Source organism: Sciurus vulgaris (assembly GCF_902686455.1).
Source record: "Sciurus vulgaris genome assembly, chromosome: 3".
NCBI lineage: Eukaryota > Metazoa > Chordata > Mammalia > Rodentia > Sciuridae > Sciurus > Sciurus vulgaris.
The window spans coordinates 53,761,723-53,780,607 of record NC_136463.1 but is presented as its reverse complement, the minus strand read 5'-3'; the positions used below and the strand labels follow the sequence as shown (position 1 = coordinate 53,780,607).

Below are 18,885 nucleotides of genomic sequence, written 5' to 3'. Positions count from 1 at the left end.
TCAGAGATCCAGATGATGAGAAACCAGCAAAGGAGTCTGTGAACAAGCTGCTAATGAAGAAGGAATATCAGAGGGGTGTGGTGACCTACAAGGCAAGAGAAGAGGGTATCACTAAGAGGAGAGCAGAGGACTGGGGCTGTAGCTATAGCTCAGTGGTAAAGCACTTGCCCAATCAGTCCCTAATGCTCCAAGGAGAGAGAAAGGGGGACATCTGTGTCAAGTGTTGCTAACTAGTTTAGTGATCAATGGATTTAGCAGTGTGATAGTCATTTGGTAGGTAACCTAACCTGGGCAGCCTTGATGCAGGAAGGGACAAGGTTGGAGAGGGCTTAAAGTAGCATAGGAGACTGGAAACAGTATGTCTTATTACACGTGCTATAGAAGGGAGCAGAGAAATTAAGTGGTGGTTGGAAGAGTGTGTGGGGACAAGATAGAGTCTGTTTTCTGTTGGTATTCCTCAATACTATGGACTGGGTAACTTATAAAGAATATTTAGCTTGTGGTTTTGGAGCCTGGGAAGTGCAAGAGTGTGGCACTGGCATCTGCTAGGCAATCTGATGAGGGTCATCCCATTGTGAAACAGCAAGTGAGCCATCATGTGTGCTCCTAGGGGTGGCCAGTTCTCTTGTTCTCCTCTTCTTATAAAGCTACTAATGACACCAGGGATTGGACTCAGGGACACTTAACTGCGGAGCCACATCCCCAGCCCCTTTTTATATTTTATTTTAGAGACAGGTTTTCTGCTGAGTTGCTTAGGGCCTAGCTAAATTGCTTTGAACTCACGGATCCTGCTGTCTCAACCTACCGAGCCACTGAGATTTCAGGCGTGTGCCACCGCGCCTGGCTAATGTCATTGTTGGGGCCCCAATTTCATTACCTTATCTAATCCTAATTACCTCCCAAAGACCCCACCTCCAATCAACCTAAGATTGGGGATTGAAGTTCCAACACGAGAACTTCTGGGGAACACATTTAAGTCTTAGTTATTAGCTTTTGTTGTCTAGCTTGTTCTAAATGAGAGATATTACAATGTCTGTAGGCTGATGGGAACAATCCAGGAGAGAGGGAAATTTGATGGTATAGAAAAAATGCAATGTTCTTGAGTGGGCCCAAAGGAATGGGAAATCTAATAGGTGCAGAGGTTGGTCATAATTCAGTGGAAGGGTTTTTCTACAGTAATGAGAAGGAAAGGAAATCTGTGGTTACAAACTCAGGTAGGTGGGTAGGTAAGTAGCGGGACTGAGCTTGTCGGTGGGAAACTGTTCAGAATGCTTTATTTTCTCAGTGACCCAGAAAGTAAAACTGAAGAAAGATTAAGAGAATCGTGATTGAAATGAGAAAAGAAATGCAATGGTCTCATAGAACAGTAGGAGGCTGAATGGATTAGGGAAACTTAATCTGCCTGCTGAGTAGCACCCAGAAATTGATATTGAATTATGAATCGAAATTTGCCATAAATAGGGCTTTTGCAAGTCGGTAGGAGGCGGGGCCTCGCAAGAGGGCGCTAGTAGGCTGATCCTGGGGGATTTGAATATCTGTGATCTTCAGAATGCCGTGGACGCTTCTTCAAGGGAAGGAAAGGCCTAGAAAACAAACTGACTTCCACCTTGGAAGTAGCAACGCCCACTGCCAAAACTACCAACGCTGTGAGCAGGATTCGAACCTGCGCGGGGAGACCCCATTGGATTTCGAGTCCAACGCCTTAACCACTCGGCCATCACAGCCGCGTGCGGCCTGGGGCCTGCGCAACTATAGCTGCCTATCAATGTGCCCGCCTCCTGCCAGCCCCACCCCACTGTCTGGAGATGACTGCGCGCGTGCGCTCAGGCTCAGCCGCTGATCCCGGCCTTCACCAAGTTAGCGGTGTTGGAACGGTAGCTTCCCTTGAACTGCATCCCTCTCCCAAGCCAGTTATATCCTCAACAAAACAAGCCCCCAACAGAGTCGTTCCCCACATCCTTGGAGGCAGACAACGGGATGGGAAGGCCGCTCCACCCTGGATTTCGAGGGCGAAGAGTGTCTTCGCTTCCAAATATACACTAAAAGTGCACGAGAACGGAGGCCAAGGGGGGATAGACTTGGTAAGAATAATAATCTGTGAAAGGGTGTGACACGAACCTCCTAAGATTGGATATTTCCTCCTTGCAGCAATAATATACCAGTCCTTGCTAACTCAGGCACCGCTGGGATTCGAACCCAGGATCTCCTGTTTACTAGACAGGCGCTTTAACCAGCTAAGCCACGGCGCCGGCAGAGGAGGCATCTTGCCCCGAGATAGATCAGGTGTTATTGGGTTCCAGCACATGGGACACCAGCCTCAGACGCCGTACTGGGAATCCAGCGATCTAGGTTTCCTTTTCTGGTTGCGCCCTGCTCCATCTTCCTTGAATGGGCACCTTACTCCATGTGCCTTAGGTACTTAATCTCCTGTGTGATGACCAAGATACTAAAATAAAAGTTAAAGACACCCTCTACTGCCTCAGGGCAGCGCGGGGTTAAGCAGGCTTTCTCCTGCCTCTGCCACCGTGACCTGTGGTTGAAGCTTGCCCAAGCCCTTAGCCACAAATTGCTTCTTATCTCTCCCTTCCAGGACAAACCCAGTGGATGGAGGAGTGAGTATAGAAGTGAGTGGACAGTTTGAGTTAGGCAGATTCAGCTGTCTCAACAAGGCCCTTCAGATGAAAGGATGTGCAGGCGAGAGGAACGGGTTCATGGGGCCGGTGGGGTGGGTTGGAAGAGGCCACCCTCACTACAACCCTCCTGGAAGCAGAGCCATTCCTCCCCTCACCCAAACCCCAAACTTCATTCCACAAAGTCCTGGGTTTTTGTTTTCTTTTTGTATTAAAAAAATAATAACAGACACAATATCAAAAACACAAATGCCATTGGTAGAGGGTAAAGCTGAGAACGCCTGGGTCCCACCTGAGGGGCAGCACCAGGGACTCCATGGTCCACCAACCTCCCCCACCCTGGAGCAGCTAGGGGTTCAAACCCCTGGGTCCTCCTTGGGCCCCAGGCTCCCCTCCCCCCATGTGGGGAGGAGGAGGGAGAGAGAGCTGTCTCCCCTAATAAATAAGTGCAGCCCCAACCCTCGGGACTGGGACTCAGGCTCAGCTGGGATTTGGCGAGCCCATTTCAGCAGCTTGTCAGCAACCTTATCCAGAAGAAGGGCCTCCACAAAGGGTGGGCGGTGACCCTCCTCTTGGTGGGCCTGAAAAGTTCCTCTGTTCCCTAAGAAGCCAGAGGCAGCCTCTGGATGCTGGGCTGGTGATGGGGGTCCCGCCCCCTAAGGTGGGAGAAGCTGGGGCAGTTTTCTATTGGTTGGTCCAGCCACATCTGAGTTCTGAGAATTGCAACATGAGAGAAGGATGCCTCGCATGGACTCCGGGAAGTGGCCCCAAAATGGAGTTTAGCTGGTGCCATTTTCTGCTGCACATAAGGCTGGACTGGACGAACTCCCACCTTGTTCCTCCTCCTCCATGGCAGAGTCCTGAGAGCTTGAGACCTTGGCCTCAACTTGGGCCGGGGCCTCCTCACCACCCTCACCCTCACCCATGCCACCATCACCGTCACCACCACCACCACTACTGCCACCCTCGCCTCCACCCTCCTCCATGGGCTCTAGCCCCAGTCCATCCAGCTCCGAGAAAAGTGGGTCATCAGGGTGGCCAGGGTCTTGGGAGCTGCTACCACAGTCCACACAGGCCTTGGAAGAAGAAGGAGATGAGTGAGTTAGGCTGAGTCCTCACTGCTAATCAACAGCCCAACTTTCCACCCAACTCTGTGGTGCTCCCAAGAAACCAGTCCTGGGATGCATCTGGGATTCAAAAAGCTTGGAAAATGCTTTTTGTCCTTCACCCAGACTCCCCATGGGATAGTTACAATGTATGTTAGCATGGGAGGCTTCAGAAAAGTTCTGCAAAAACTCATGTGGTCTTATACTACATAATCTGGTAGCAAACAGTAGGATTAACAATCCAAGGACTAAGGATAGCCCTTAGCCTCTATCCCTTGAACATGAGCTCATTTTTCTTCCTCCCTGTCCCAGACTTCTCTCACCATCACATCAAGGGCCCGAGGCAACTGGCCCTTGCGGACCCAGGAGTGCACAGCACCCAGTTCCCGCCGCTGGTCCTCTGAGAACCTAGGCTGCTGCTTCTGCATGGCTCGGAGCCGTTCCCGATCCTGCTTCAGCACAGATGCCATGTCCCTGCAAAAGGCAGAGGCTGGGATCCAGGACCAGAACCAGTTGACATTCTTCCTCTACCAAAGCCCCCACCCACTGCCTTCTGCTCCTCTCCTGAACCTCAGGTACTTTCCAAGACCAGTCAACCTGCCCTCAGGTTGGAAGGAAGGAAGTTAGGGATCCAAGGGACAGAGGGTAAAATGGCAACATCCAGGTCAGAGCCATAACCCAAATTTTGGGGGCAATGAAGGAAAACCAGTCTTCCTATTACCTCTGAAAGGGAGGCTGAGGTGGCCTCTGAAACTTACCTGGAGGGCACCTGGTAGGTCATCATAACACGTTGGTCAGCATTGGCCATAAGCAGCCAGATGGGATCCTGGAGCACATACTTAATGACCTGGTCCCCAGGCTCAGTCCTGGCCTGAGCAGCCCCAGCTTCAGCTTCCGAAGAGTCAATGCTGCCAAAGTACTTGCTTGTGTGGCTGCTCTGACTGCTGCCTATGGAGTAGGAGGCAGGCCAGTAGAGCCAGTCTAGTCAGCATATCCAACCCAGGGCCTCACCACACCACCCTCCAAGGTCACACATGGAGCCCAATGGGCTTGGCAAGCTCAGTCAAGATGAAGCCTGGCTTACCAACTCCCCAGTTACTGTCCTAACCCCAGAGGTGTTGGAAGGTGGGCACTCACGGGTGATGCTGGCTGAGGTGCTGCCCCCTTCATGGGAGCCTGAACCGGACCCAGAGCCCAAGCCAGAGCCAAGGGAGCCTGAGGCTGCAGAGCCTGTGCCAGAACGAGAGTCCTCTTGCAGCAGCAGTTCCAATAGGTCACTGGAGCCAGAGAGTGCATCCTGATTGGAGGATTCCGTTACCTCCACCTGGAGGAGGGGTTAAGGGGTTGTTAGCACCTGGGCTTCTCTTCAACTGCTTCTGCTAGAGTGGGTAGGGGAGGCACATTCAACCAAGAGGTATGCTCCCCATTCCATGACACAGGGCCAAGCTGAGACAGGAAAGCTGACAAACAGTAGGGATGTGACACCAGATCCTTTCCAAGTGGCAAATGCCCTTTCAGAAGTTATTAAGATGTCCTCATTACCAGTCAGAGCGATAAGACTGTCCCTTCATGGGGGAGGTAGCCCATTTCTGCCTCAATCAGAAATTCAGCAGGGATCTCTTGCCCCACCCTCCACGCCATCTCCAAGATGCCGAGACACCAGCCCACCAGGGCAGGAAGTAGCACCAGGTGGAAGGGGGGCAGGGGGTGTGGGTTGGGGGACTGGTAGCAAGGCACAGGGAATCAGTGCTCACCAATCTGGTTTCAGGCTCAGCAGCCTCCTCACTAGGAGGTGGGGGCCCAGCATTGCTCCCAGGACCCCCTGCAACAGTGCCCCCCTCAGCACGGGGGGGCTCCTCAAGTTGCAGCAGATTGAGCTGGAGTGGGGAACTGCATCTTGAGTTGAACAGTGGGGAGTCTGGGTGATGTGGGGGACTAGGAGGCAGTGGGGGCAGGGATGGAGAGGGTGAATGGGAGGCAGGGGTAGGAGGCCCCTCAACTGGTGTCTGAGGTACCCCAAAGGGATAGCTAGATGTAGTAGGGAACAGATAGTTAGGGAGCACCAAGGCCACCATTGGAGTTACTAGGGGGGCAGGGAAAGTGGCAGAGGGCACAGACGTGGGGGCAGGAGGAAGAGGCTGGGGACTTTCCCGAGGGGAGAACACTGGGAGTGGATAAGGCTGGACCACTGCTGAGAAGGGAGTAGTGGCTGGAGGGGGGGGCCAGGGGCCAGAGGGGGGCACAGGTGAGGGGTGGGAGACATAGCAGGGGGCTTCAGCCCGTGGGGTCTGGTGGTGGCGTGAGCGCTTGGCTTTGGATCGGCAGTGGTGTCGGCGGCTGGGGGGTGCTGGGCCATGGTGGCAGCCTGTGGGGAAAGACTAGGGTTAGTGAGGGCCTCAACCTGTAGTTAGTGCCCCTGCCACTCCCACTGCCCTGACACACTGACCAGGGAGAGGGCGGGGAAAGGCCCCAGAAAGAGCTTTACAGGTAATACAGAACAGAAGGGACTCAGGAGGTGGGGGCACCTTCAGGGAAGAATCACAGGAGCCAGGGAGAGGGGGGTTTATTGAGAAAGGAGCCAGGGAAGGCAAGGTTACATGAGGGGTCAAGATGGGGATGTGCAAAGGACAGAAGCACATTGGCAGATGGGAGGAGGCAGAGTAGTCCACAGACGAAAAGGAAGGCAGCTCCAGTCCATTTGCCAAAATCCCGCAGGCACTGCCAGCCTAGGTCCTCCTCCTGCCAGGCGAGGTTGTGCTGTCTGGCTTGCAATGGAGTGAAGAGATGGGTGGGAAAGCCCGGGACTGAGCCCTCAGTCCTGTATCCATCTGCATAGGATCTCCCTCAGGCCCCTGGAGGGGCTACCCTTCACCTGCCGTTGAAGCTCCAACCCCACTGCGAGTTGGCCCAGAGTCTATGCAGATCTCTTGATCAGTGACATCTGAGTCCTAGGTGGGCACACTTCCTGCCCCTGCCCCCAGGTTAGGCCTGAAGTAGCTTACCTGGAACAGGGCACCTCTGCCCTCCTGTCTCAGTGCCAGCCCCCCAGGTTGCCCTCCTCTGGCTGCAGCCCGGCACCCCAGCCTAAAGGGGAGAGGCTAGCGAGGGGCCTGTCCCTAGACAGGGCCCTGGTGGTAGACACAGCACCAGCCTGGGTCCCTGGAGCAGGAACATCTCCCTCAATGCCCACCACACAACCGTCTGGCCCTAGTCTGGGCAGAGGGCAGCTCGGGAAAGCCCCAGGTGACTACCTCGCTCGCCAGGGGCCGAGGGGGCCGTGGAAGAGCTGTCGAGTCCACGAAGCCTGCCAAGGTCTCGAAAGCGGCTGAGGAAGGCTTGCTCTTCCTTCTGTGTGTGCAGGGACAGCACGGCCTTGGTGAGGCCCACTGGGCGGTAGGCATCTGGGGCTGGGTCAGGGGCTACTGTGGGGCTGGGGGCCGGGCTGGGGGTTGGGCCTGGGGCTAGGCCAGGCAGGTCCTCCATCATGATGATGTCTAAGGAAAGTGAGATGAGGAAGGGACATCAGAACCATCTCAGGGGCAACACACACCCACATCATACCCTCCCTATTCAATGACTCCACCAACCCCAGCTTCTGCCCCCAGCCAAGCCTGGGTCCATGGACATCTCCTGGCCACCTCCCTGCTGAAGGTTGGCCAAGGGCCATGCAAAGCTGCTCCAGGGGGAAAGAGATACTCAGTCTCTTCTAGTGGTCACTACCCTGTCAGGAACCCCTAAGGATGACACCATCACAACTTGTTGGAAAAGAAACCTACTCCTTGCCCTTTCTTCACACATTTTTGAGGTCAACATCCAAAGACCCTTTAGGGAACTTCAATATTACTTTCCTCAACCCTCTGTGGTCAGTACCCTGGCCACATTCCATACTTTATATTTAAACTGACAGTAAGAAAGAGAGCAGAACAGGGGAGGGGGCAAGCAGCAGAGGCTGGTGGAAAGTAAGCAGCAGTAGCCCCAAGCTAAGAGGGAGGCTTCCTCTCCACTGGGGATGGAGGGGAAAAGGGAAGGAAAAGGCAGGTGGGAAGGAGCTCTGGCTTGAGGATCAAGTGGAGCCCAGGCAATGCCCCCCCTCACTCCATGCCCATACCCGACTCCGGGGGCTTCTTGTCTCCCACATGGACGATGGTGGAGCTGAAGCTACACTGACTGGTGACAGACACCACGCTCTCCGCCTTATTGGCCAGGGCGAGCGGGCTCAAGGTGCCTCCTACCACTGGCTCCTTCCGAGGAGTGGCCCCCTCCCCAGACAGCACTGTTGACGATGGATCTGTGCAGAGAGATGGCACTGGTTACCACCCCCACCCCACTGGGAGGTCAGAAAAGGGGATCCCAGGGAGGAGGGAGAGAGATTCTAGATAATATGGAGGAGTCTGAATATGAGGAGGCAAGGAAAGAGGGAAGGGCAGAGCAAGGTGGGGGCCCCCAAGGCAGAAGTATAGAGATCAGGACCACTGGGCCAGGACAGGACAGTGGGAGCTGGGCATGCACTGGGTCATTACCTTTCTTGGCCCCTATGGGGACTGGACCTGTCCTCTGCTTGTCATCATCAGAGGCTGAGGAGGCAGTATAGGAGGAGGAAGAAGCGCATTTACGCTTGGTTGTGCTGGGGATGTTGCAGCTTTCCAGGTACCTGTGGATGGATATAGCAGGGGCATGAAGGCAGGGCCTGGGGTGGGGCAGACCAAATGCTGAAGGGGAAGGTGCCAGACAGGCCTTACCTGAGGATGCTGTCCAGGCAGTTGATCTGCTGGTAGGAACAACTGGAGGCTTCTTTCCTCTCAGCCTCCTCAGGGGCCAAGGCTAGTGGAGCCTGGGTTGGAGTAGGGACTGCCTCCAGTTCTGGGTCTGGGGACTGGCAAGGAAGGGCCTTGGCCTTGAATGTGCCTGTAGCTGGTGCAAGGAAAGAAAAAGGTAAATGGGTCTGGAGTGAGGAAGAGGTCTCACTCTTCACCCCTACCCACAGCATCACCAACTCACCAGGGAGGCGAGGCTGTGGGGGAGGCCGGGCCCGGGACTCAATGAAAAGTTGCTGTCCCTGGTGCTTCACCAGATGCACATCCTTACAGATCTGCTGGAAAGTCACCTGTGGGCACAGCAGTACAGAGGGCAAAGGTGGGCACCTGCCTAGTGCCAGGAACCAAGGGCACAATAAAACACAAAGGTATCAGTAAGAAAGCACAAAGGCCTGGATGAGAACAGACAAGGAAAGAAAGGAAGCAAGAGGCAATGGGACATAAAGAAAAGCTCTGGGGAATGGCAATGCTGATTCCAAGCAGGACAGGAGATCAGGCAATTAGAAGGGTGAATTGGAGAGGGTCACTTACTGGAGCAGGTGGTCCAGGGCCCTCAGCATCACCCCCATTGCTATCACTGGAAGAACCAGGGCTGTGGAGAGGGCCTGGAGACATCAGGGGGCCAACCCCACAGAGCCCTGTGGGGCTAGAGCTGTGCACCGGCTATGGCAGGGAGAAGAACAGGTTACATATCTATGGCTTCCACCCTCTTCATGCCTCCCAAGCCCCTCCCCTCAGCTCTCACCTGCAATAGTAGCCGATGGATCTGCTCTGAAAGCTCCTGGATATCAGAGTCCAGGGACAGAGTTGGACTCGGGGCTGGAGGAGTGAACACATCCTCATTCAGGGGTGCCCTGCAGGGTTCAGAAAGTTGAGTCCAGCCCTGTCCCCAGTCCTACTTCAGCCCTGCCCTGTCCCACACTTCCCCCCTCCCAAAATCAGCTAGGTAACATGGCCCACTTACGTGCGTACTTTGTGGCGGCCCAACACAAAGGCTACCTTGCGGCTCCAGGGGTGCACGAAACCAGCCCAGCTCGTGTCCATGGTGACATATTCCCCATTACGGGCACAGAAGCGGATAGGGGAGTGGTCAAAGGGTTGGCCCGCCAGCTGCAGGACTAATGGCAGTGGGAAATGAGGTGGGGTGGTCAGTGGGAAGGAGAGCTGAGTAAGGTAGGGCCACCCCACTGGAGATCCAGGAGACCAAGGCACCAAGAGATACGATCATGAGGGCAGTGAAGAAGCCTGATAGGAAAGGAAAGCAAGGTGAGAGGAACTCACTCTTCTTGTGGATGGCCAGCATGAGGGGTCTGTCCTCAGGATGCAGGAACAGAAGCACTGGAGCCCCCAAGAGGTCCTGGGGTAGGTAGCCCAGCAGCGGGGCAGCCCTGCAATGGGAAGAGGTGTCAGAGTGGCCGTGACCTCAGACCTGGCCACTCCCTTTCCTCCAGGACCTGACCTTACCTTTCATCCACATCCTGGAAGAGGCAGCTGGGTGTATGGCGCGTGGTAAAAATCCTCTTGTCAGGGGGGATACGGGGAGCTGTGGCACAGAATGTGTTGCTGTTGAGTTTCATCCAGAATGGTCCAGCTCCTCAGCCCTCCTCTCTACCTGGGGCCAGGCTGGCTTGCTGGCAGCTTAGCCCTGGGCCATTCTTATGCCTTGTACCAGTAAAAACACTGAGAACCACCAAAGCATTCTTTTTCACCGTGCCCCAGCTCAAAGCCCTTATCCAACCCAACATCCAAGAAAGAGTTGATCCCTCTCCTTATAATACCTTCTTCTGTTCCAAATTTCTAAAGACCTGATTGGTGCCTCCCAGTCTCACTTTCTGTGCCCTACCCCCAGCCTAGAGAAAAACCCTTCCTCCTACTCCCCACTAGGCCGACCCCTGGCCCACCCACCTTCATAACCCGAGTGGATGCGCTCAGCAATGAGTAAGCAGCACGGCTGCGCAGGGGCCCCATCTGAGACCCGGATCTTGGTCACATATGGGGTTAGGCGGAATGGTTGATACCGAGGCCCTGGATCTCTGTCTGGACCTCCTCTAGCGAGGGAGAGAGAAGTATTAGGGACTTTCAATGGAAAGTCACCCACCCTTCAAGGTCATGACCCACACAGCAAAGACACGGGGAGGATTAAGAGAGGCCTACTTCCACTCGTCCCACCTACCTGATGCGACAGAAAACAGACTTCTCCTGGGTAAAATCCTTGACACCTGAACCTGAGACAGATGAGAAAGGCAGTGAGCACATTCCCTACACCTAACCTGGGCTGATAAGAAACCATCAAGGGAAAGCTTGGGTTCCCTGACCCTCCCAGCAAAAGCATCCTGGGGCTGCTCATCCCTCCCCACAAGCACTTGGGCATCTCACCTGCAGAGGCCCCAGTGCCCCAGGTGGGCAGACGAGATGGAGCAGTGGAGCCATAGAAGACACCCACATCCTGGGGAGCCAGGAGTTCTGAGAAGCGGGCACCCCGAAACACATCCCGCTTGCAACGCAGCAGAACACCTGCCTGCTCCGAAATGTACACAATTCGGCCTGTCAGGAAGGAGACAGCCACCGAGAAGGTATCCTAGAAGGAGAATAAGAATAAGTTTAGGAGCTGTGGGAGCAGGTTGGGAGTGCATTAGGATGGAGGAACCAGGCTGCTTACAGACCTGGTTGCGAAGTGTGTACTCAGATGTGATATGCTCCAGCTCCTCCAGGGTATATGTGGACATGTCCATGGCACATGGCTCACCCTCCTCCAGGCTCCATTGTTGGTAGTATTCCTGGTTGGCTGCAATGTAAGGACACATGTGTGGCATCAGTAAGGTGACTGATCCCCCACAATAACCTAGGCCCTGGCATTCCCTTGAAACACCACTCACCCTGCACCTGCTTGACACAAGCCAGTGCATACTGTAGTGTGGCGAGGGTCCCAGAACGGCCCTTGCCCCGACGCTCTGGTGGCAGTCGAAGCTTGAGCTCCCGAAGTGCTGTCATGAGTTCCTTCTGGGTTCTTGCCCGGGCTGACTGTTCACTGCTGCAGGGCCCATGGGAAAGGAAGAGGTAAAGGCATTAATCCCAGAGTGTGGCCCAGGCCTCCAGACCTCTCCCCCAGCCTTCAACCCCACAAACCTGCAGCCACTGGTAGATGGGTTGTCCTGCTCTGAGCTGGCACTCAGGAGACTGTAGGCAATGGAACTGCTGGGTGGGGATGGGCTCTGAGAGTTTGTGCTAGAGGAGAGGCAACAGCCCAAGATGAGGGACAGGTGACTAGCAGCATGAAGCCTATCACCTAGCTCACCCATTTACAAAACTACTCCCAGACTTTGCAGCACACAAACATACACACCTCTTGCTGCTCTCGGTGGTCTCCAAAAGAGCTGAGTCCTTGCCATTGCCAGAGGAGGAACTATGTGAGCTCCGTTGGGATGCACCCCTGGACTCATGCCCATTGGACTCATTGCCACTTGAGCCGTTGCTGTTGGCATCGGTGTCATCAGCCAGGCTGGGGCCTGGGCAAGGCCTGTGCTGTGGGGGTCCAGGGGATGGGACTCCTCCAGGACAAAAGGATTCTCGGGGCCTGGGGTCCCCTCCCCCATCAGCCCCTTCTAGGGGGTCGCTCATGTCTGGGCCATGGGGAGGACAGGAAAACAGGGACGGTGCAGAGGCCACCACGGATGAACAAGGTGGCCTTGAGGCCTGGCTTGTGAGTGAGGTGGAAGAACTGTTTCTGAAGGTTGAGAAATTCGTTCACAGCCAGCACCTGGAGGGGGAGATCAGGAAGTTTGGTTTGGAGAAAGCTGGGCTATTAGCCCCATAGAACTCTGATTTACGCGACATTCCCCTTCCTGGGGCTTCCAACAGGGAACCAAGATATGTTGCTTGCTGTCCCTATAAGGGTGCCACAGGTGGGAAGAGGCTTCTCTTAGATTACCCCCCCCCCCCGCCCACTTCCCCTGACAGCATGGCGTGAATAGAGCCTGAGCAGTCGACTAGACCTATGGTTGTGAACCAAAGCCTGGACTTTTCCCATTCCCAAGTTCCCATCAGGTCCCAAGTCGATCTGGGACTCCAAGACCGCAGAGCCAGGTAATGAGCCTATAGTCTCCTAAATTTAGGCTTCCGGGCTAATTTTATCCAGGGGCAGCACTACTCCCGCTGCACATGCGCAACGACGTGCGTGGCCCCACCACGCGCTTCCGTCGCCGCGGTCGCTAGGGAAACCGACGTCAGCCGCTGAGCTCAGCGGTTGCTGGAGGGACCACGGGAGCCCGGGAGGGGCGACCCTCCCCCATTTCCCCTCGGAAGTGAGGGAACGACCCACTCCCACAGTGGCGGACACAGTCAGGGTCGCCCACTCTAAAATAACCCAAGTCCCCCGGCAGCCCTATGAAGAGGAACGGCCTATAGGGATTCCAGGGGCTGGTCCTGGCCTCCCTAAAATCAAACACAATCGCCTCCCCGCTCCGCGGAAAAGCCTCCCAAGGCTGGATCCCAGTCATTCTGGCCACTACGGTACAGCCTTCCTTTCTCTGGCTCCTGCCCCCCACCGGACGGCCGAACTGAAACCGGCACCTGCCATTATCAAGGACCCAGGAATCCTCTCCCCTCAGTTCCCTACTTTTCCAGTCACCCCTCCCCCGCCCCGCATCCCAAGCCTTGAGCAGGGACGCAAAACAGCCAGCAGTTCTTCTTCTACTCCCCGTCCAACCACACCCCCATCCCCGAGCATTTTCTGGGCGCCAGGAGAAAAGGGAAAGCTGTGGCCAACAGCAGGAACTAGCGCCGGGAACGGGATGTTCCAGCCCGAAGCGGGCTGACATCACAGCCGGCTCCAGGCCAGGGATTGGAGGGGGCAGGGCAGGGAGCGCCGAAAGCCTGAAGAGGTCCTGGGGCCAGGGCAAACCTGGGGACCCCTGTGTGACAAGAAAAGAGCCATGGGACTTGCCCATTGAGGTTCTGTTGTGGGGTCGGGGTGGCTGGGATCGGGGAGCAAAGCTGGAGGTAATGTGAGCGGCTCAGGAGTGTGGACACCCGGTGCAGGGTTGCGAGAAACACCTAGGTCCCCGCGGACAGCCACAAGGAAGGCGGACTGCTGCTGTGCTGAGTGCCTGGGCTGAGTGCCCTATCAGATTGGAAGTGGCGGCGGCCCGGCTCGAGGACGGAGACTGGCCCGATCATGGTCACGGAGATTCCTACCTGGCGGTGAGAGCGCCTTCCAGCCGCCTGCCCTCTGCTGTTTCAGCCCGCAGCGGAGTAGAACCTCCGCGAGTCTAAGAGGCGGGTTGCATAATGCCAGGCACTGCCCCTCATTGGCCCCCTGCCCACAGAGCCTCCAGCCCCGCCCCCGATTGGCTAGGGATCGCTTCCCAGCGCCTGATTGGCTACTGGCCCCCACTGAGGTCAGGGCTGTGTCACACACACCGGCGCACGTGGACCTGGGTGCTGGCGCTGGGCTGTAGGGCCCCAGACACCGCCCAGCCAATGGGTGCAGGACGCCTTGCACAGTGAATAATGGAAGGGAAGGAAGGAAGAGGAAGTTGTCCCTCTTCAGGGAAAATGCCTCCGAGCCACAGGAGGTAGTCAGAGATGTCTACTTGCGGAACTGACCAGCCTTGCAGAACAGAACATCTTGGTCTGTCCTGAGGTGAGAAATGTAAGACCCTGGGAGCTGGATCAAGCTAGATGAGATGGCTGGATCCTGAGAGGAAGGGGAAAGACAGAAATCTCGCTTGGTCTTTCCTGGGTTCTCCTCCTCAATTCCCTTCCTCTGACACTTCAAATTCTGGGAGGAGGTCAATTGAGGGTCCACGTGTGATTGGGGGATGAGTGGGTGGATGGAGGATACAGACAATGGAAGGGGCAGCCAGAGCCAATGGGAGTTGTGAATGGAAACAATGGCAGGTGTTTTCATAGCCAATCATTGAAAAGGTCTCCCGGCAGCCTACATGGTGACTAGTGCTTCTTCAGAGGATACAGCCACCCACATTTAGGGCTGCCCCAAAAGAGGAGGCCAGGAAGCCAGAGCTAAAGAGAGATGAAGGGGGAGTAGAGGTTGAAAAAGGACAGCTGGAGCCACTCACAGAGAAAGGTGGGGTGGTAAACGATTCATATCCCCACTGCTTGGAAAAGAGAAAGCCAAGATGCAGGGGCCCAACAGGGACCTCATCCACCTCATCACTGTATTCTCCATCACCCAGGAAAGGACCTGACACATGGTAGGTGATCAATAAACATGACAATTTTTGTTTCTAAGTTTAGATGTGGGAGGTGATGAAACCTGAAAGTGGAAAGGAGAACTATAATTTTTTTTTTTTTTTTTTTTTTTTTTTTTAAAGAAGGAAAGAACAGAATACTGAGTGCTAAAAAGAGAACAGGGGCTTGATTGGGGGGAAAAAGTGCCAGTCTGGGTCCAGAAGAGCTGAACTTACACAGCCCTTCCATCCAGCACTGTGATAAGTAGTCCCCCTCAGGACTCCCTGGAAACGTGGGTAGCAAGTAAAGAGGCCCCCACGCAGCTGCTGACATAATCAGCTGTAGATGCACGTCCCTCACTGTCACGTGGCCTAAGCTTTCCTTACAGTGGTGTGTTTCCCATGGAGAGGTGAGGGCAAGGCCTCTGAGGAAAAGCAGGGACACAGGGCTGTTATAAAACAATCCAGAAAAACCAACAGGAAATCTCAGAAAACAAAGGATACAGGAACATGGAGTCTCAGCCTCTTCTTGAAAATGGTCCTGCCTTCCACCCCACACACCTCTCCCCCGACCCTACTGTGTCCCTGCCCTTGTCTCACTTTCAAGTCCTCTTCTCTGAAAACGGTTTTTCTCCCTCCCCAACTCTCTTCAAGGATCTAGGGATGATCTCCCCTGACCCAGGCAGTTCTTGCCCGCCCACCTCCACCTCCACATCTGTATTTTGCATAGACGAAAGGATCCAGCGCTCCAGCAGCCCCCACCTGCTCCCAAGGCCCTGGTTGTCCTGCCTCTCCGTCCCCACAGCAACCAGGCTCTGCTGCCGTCAATGGAGAAGAGGGGGCGGGAGACAGCGGTGACGTCAAAGCGGAGGAAGGGGGCGGGGCGAGGCAGCCGGGGAATGTGGGGCAGGGAGGCTGGAGAGGCAGCGGTTTGGGAGGCGGCCAGCCCGAGAGGGCGGCGGCTAGCGCACTTGGGAACATGGTGTTCTTTTGGCTGTTGGCCCAGGACATGCACTCAGCCTGGACGCCTCCCCCCAACCCAACGACAGCCGTCCTGTCCCAAAGCCAGGGATTCCTGGAGAGAGGTTTGGGGGGGGGGGGGCCCCCTTCCCCACCCCCACACCTGGCTCTTCTTTTGGAACTCGCATTTGCCGGCCCCTCTGCTCGCTCCTAACAGCTCCTGGCACTGGCTTCCCCCCTCTCCCAAACTGTACACTGCTGCTGGCTCAGTACCAAAGAGCCAAGGCGGAGAAGTGGAGGCCCAAGTTCTGCGAGAGAACAGGCACCTTTGCTCCCTCCCAGAGGCCGCCTTCAGAGCCCGAATCTCCTGTTACTATGGCAGCAGGGTAGGGGCGGGGAGAAGGAGAGGGAGGAGGGGCAGGGAGGTGAATGGGTCTAGGATGAGGAAATCAAACTGGAACAGAGCAAGCAGCCCAGTCTGGGGCCTGGATCTTGGGAGAGGGACAGGGAGGAATGAAGAAACTTGGGCTGGTGCCTGAAGGCCAGAAGCACCAGGAAAAGGAAAATGGGGAGTCATCAATACTTGCAGAAAAAACATGAGAATGTGAGAATAGTTCGCAGTCACAACATTCACATAAACCTCTCACCCTGTCACTATTTTGTCACCCTACAGCCATTTTTTAAGCTACATTTTAAAAAATGATTGTAGGCATTGTGCTGAGCATTATACATACATTAATCTCATTTAATCCCCCAAACAACCCTGTGAGATAGGTGTTATTATCCCCGTTTCATGGGGGTCCACTAAGAAGTTATTAAACTTGCCTTAATTTTCTACCTTATAATGTGGTCTCAGACTCTTAACAAATGGAGCTCAGGGTTCAAATCTGAGCTATAAATGATGGCTTGTCATTCTGACTTCTTACCATTCAGGAACCTGTGAGGTATTACCCAACCTCTAAGCTGTATTACAGCACTGACAAACCTCGGCCTCTCAAATATTCAGCTAAATTTGGAGCCTGGAACACAGATTCCATCTAACCCTTTCTTCCCCTTACGTCCAATCGCCAGACATTGTTTACACTCCCCATACACTTATTGTATCCCATTTTCCCACGTTCTCATGCTGAGATAACCCCCGTAGTCCCCTGCCCCCAAAGTTTTCCTAGGAACCTCACTTTCTCACTCTTCCACCTTATTTCAGGCCACATTACCATAGGCCTTGTTATTTGTATAGATACTAGAGCAAGCTCTTGGTGCCTCCCCACCTCCAGTGGCTCAGGAAGATCTGTGCACAGCCAATCTGCACAAATCCCTGTTTGTCGTCCTCTCATAACCCAACAATTGCTGCCCCACCTCTATTCCCAAGGATGGCTCCTAGACCCAAATTCTCCCTTCGACACAAAAGAAAGGCAACCACAGCCATGATGAGACTGGCTCTAGGTCACACTAATCAACACAGCACCCCTTCTCAAATTCCACGCCAACTCTTGGGTACCCTCCCATCTGCCCTTCAGGACCTCCCTAGGATCTCTGAACCTCTCCTCTGCCTCTTTCAAGTGCTGAAGGCACCCCTCCAAACCGTAGTCAAGCACTGGAACATTCCCCACTAGCTCTCAGGGGTACCGTCCCCATACCTCCCCGGGAACAAGGGCTTCCGCTCCATCGGGTCGCTGAGAGCTTCTGGGCACCCCTCCCTGACAGTCGGGTCCACGTACCCTAGGGTGGCGGAGGGAACTGATATCAGTAACTCCCACCCGGTCCTCCTAGAGCTGAGTTCGCGGTCCCTATTCTCCACAACCATCAGACCTCCCAGAGCAACAGTCACGCGTTTGCATGATCCCTCCACTCCAATTACACCCCTTCTGACAGCACACACCACTCTGGAAATGCACACATCGATCGCTCCTCATTTCTCCCCATCCCCGGGACACTCACCGCTCGGAGTGCACGCAGAATCCAAATTTCTTCACCACTGGGACGTACGGTAGCGATTACACAGGCTTCACCAGGCCCGCCCACCGCCCGGGATGCCACGCCCCCCCATCTTATTGGCTCAGTGACACCGACCCATGCCCCGCGCCGCGTGCAGTCGCCCCGCCTCCGTAAAGCCTCCATTGGCATTTTGCGGCCGCCGTCATCTTCCCATTGGTCAGCATGACAACCGGTAGTGATAGATCCACGTGCGGGAGGAACCGCCCCTGCGCGTCGATTGGAAGACTGACCGGAAACCACACCTCCACCCACTTCCGGAATTTCTATTGGCTGTAACAACAACCCGCGACCTACCTAGATCGGTTGACGCAAATGCCAGTCCTGCCCTCCAAACTTTCTCATAGGCTGAGAGGTCGTGGAGATGTAGGTGACACGTGCCGGAGATCTCACGCGGCAACTTGTTTACCCAGAAGCTGGGGATTTTCCTTGACGACACTTAACCAAGACTGGAGTGTGCGCAGGCGCATGGAGCCTGACCTGCACGCAGGCGCAGATGTAAATGGTGATGGCGTAGGTGGGGACACTTTGTACAGAGACCCGTGTGTGACAAGATTGCCTCTGGGGCTTGCCTCCGGCCCTAAAGTCTCTGAAGCTGCCCAAAGCTGGAAGGCGTGAGCACTAGGATGAAACAGTCTTTAGCGCTCACCGCCCGCATCATGATAATGACCAACAACATTACAGATACCTCCTGATTATTTTCTGTGAGCCAGGCCAAGTGTTTCTCACAAACACCACGGAGGCCAGCACACTTACTACCCACTTCCTCACAAATAAAACTGATTCAGAGGTTACATAATCTGTAGAAAGTAATACGATAGTCAAACTGGGGCTAAAACTTGAACCCAGGTCCCTGAAACCAGAGAAGGCGTATCCTTGGGCCTAGGGAAAACCTAAATCTACAAGAAATTCAGGAGAGGACTTTTTATACATACATGACAGTAAAGTGTATTTTGACATACATAAGTGGAGTATAACTTATTCTAATTAGAATTCTATTCTGGTTGAACAATGTGAAGTTTCACTGGTCATGTGTTCATATATAAACATAGGAAAGTTATGTCTGATTCATCCTACTATCTTTCCTATTTTCATTCCCCTTAGTCTAATCCAACTTCTAGTCTCCTCTTCCCACCCATTGTGTGTTAGCATCCACATAGCAAAGAGAACATTGAGCCTTTGGTTTTTGGTTTAT

The 18,885-nt window shown here is 54.6% G+C and overlaps 1 protein-coding gene across 5 annotated transcripts; it reads right to left on the bottom strand.

Annotated features, from left to right (window-relative positions):
• Positions 1-2,818: 2,818 nt before the first annotated feature.
• On the bottom strand, positions 2,819-17,725 carry PER1 (period circadian regulator 1). Of its 5 annotated transcripts, none has more exons than XM_079133231.1 (23): positions 17,637-17,725; positions 11,894-12,307; positions 11,677-11,775; positions 11,427-11,581; positions 11,214-11,335; positions 10,927-11,128; positions 10,724-10,775; positions 10,456-10,598; positions 10,015-10,093; positions 9,832-9,938; positions 9,515-9,668; positions 9,296-9,404; positions 9,082-9,213; positions 8,735-8,840; positions 8,476-8,647; positions 8,257-8,387; positions 7,845-8,024; positions 6,988-7,230; positions 5,491-6,101; positions 4,874-5,060; positions 4,495-4,684; positions 4,060-4,210; positions 2,819-3,706 (listed from the first exon to the last, which is right to left on the bottom strand). In XM_079133231.1, exons 2-23 carry the CDS (start codon positions 12,166-12,168, stop codon positions 3,410-3,412), a joined length of 3,897 nt encoding a protein of 1,298 aa, XP_078989357.1. In that variant the 5' UTR covers positions 12,169-12,307; positions 17,637-17,725; the 3' UTR covers positions 2,819-3,409. The 5 variants fall into 5 exon arrangements, with proteins under 5 accessions (XP_078989357.1, XP_078989358.1, XP_078989359.1 ...); XM_079133232.1 differs by lacking the exon at positions 17,637-17,725 and adding an exon at positions 17,336-17,612; XM_079133233.1 differs by lacking the exon at positions 17,637-17,725 and adding an exon at positions 15,440-17,321.
• Positions 17,726-18,885: the final 1,160 nt, after the last annotated feature.

Bases quoted from the DNA above. Each gene is read 5' to 3' on its own strand.
- PER1 (XM_079133231.1), bottom strand. From the start codon at position 12,168: ATGAGCGACCCCCTAGAAGGGGCTGATGGGGGAGGGGACCCCAGGCCC. The intron at 9,939-10,014 runs GTAAGGTCAGGT...TTCCCATTGCAG, and splicing joins TTCCAGGATGTGGATGAAAG to GGCTGCCCCGCTGCTGGGCT. The intron at 8,388-8,475 runs GTAAGGCCTGTC...ATCCATCCACAG, and splicing joins TGCCTGGACAGCATCCTCAG to GTACCTGGAAAGCTGCAACA.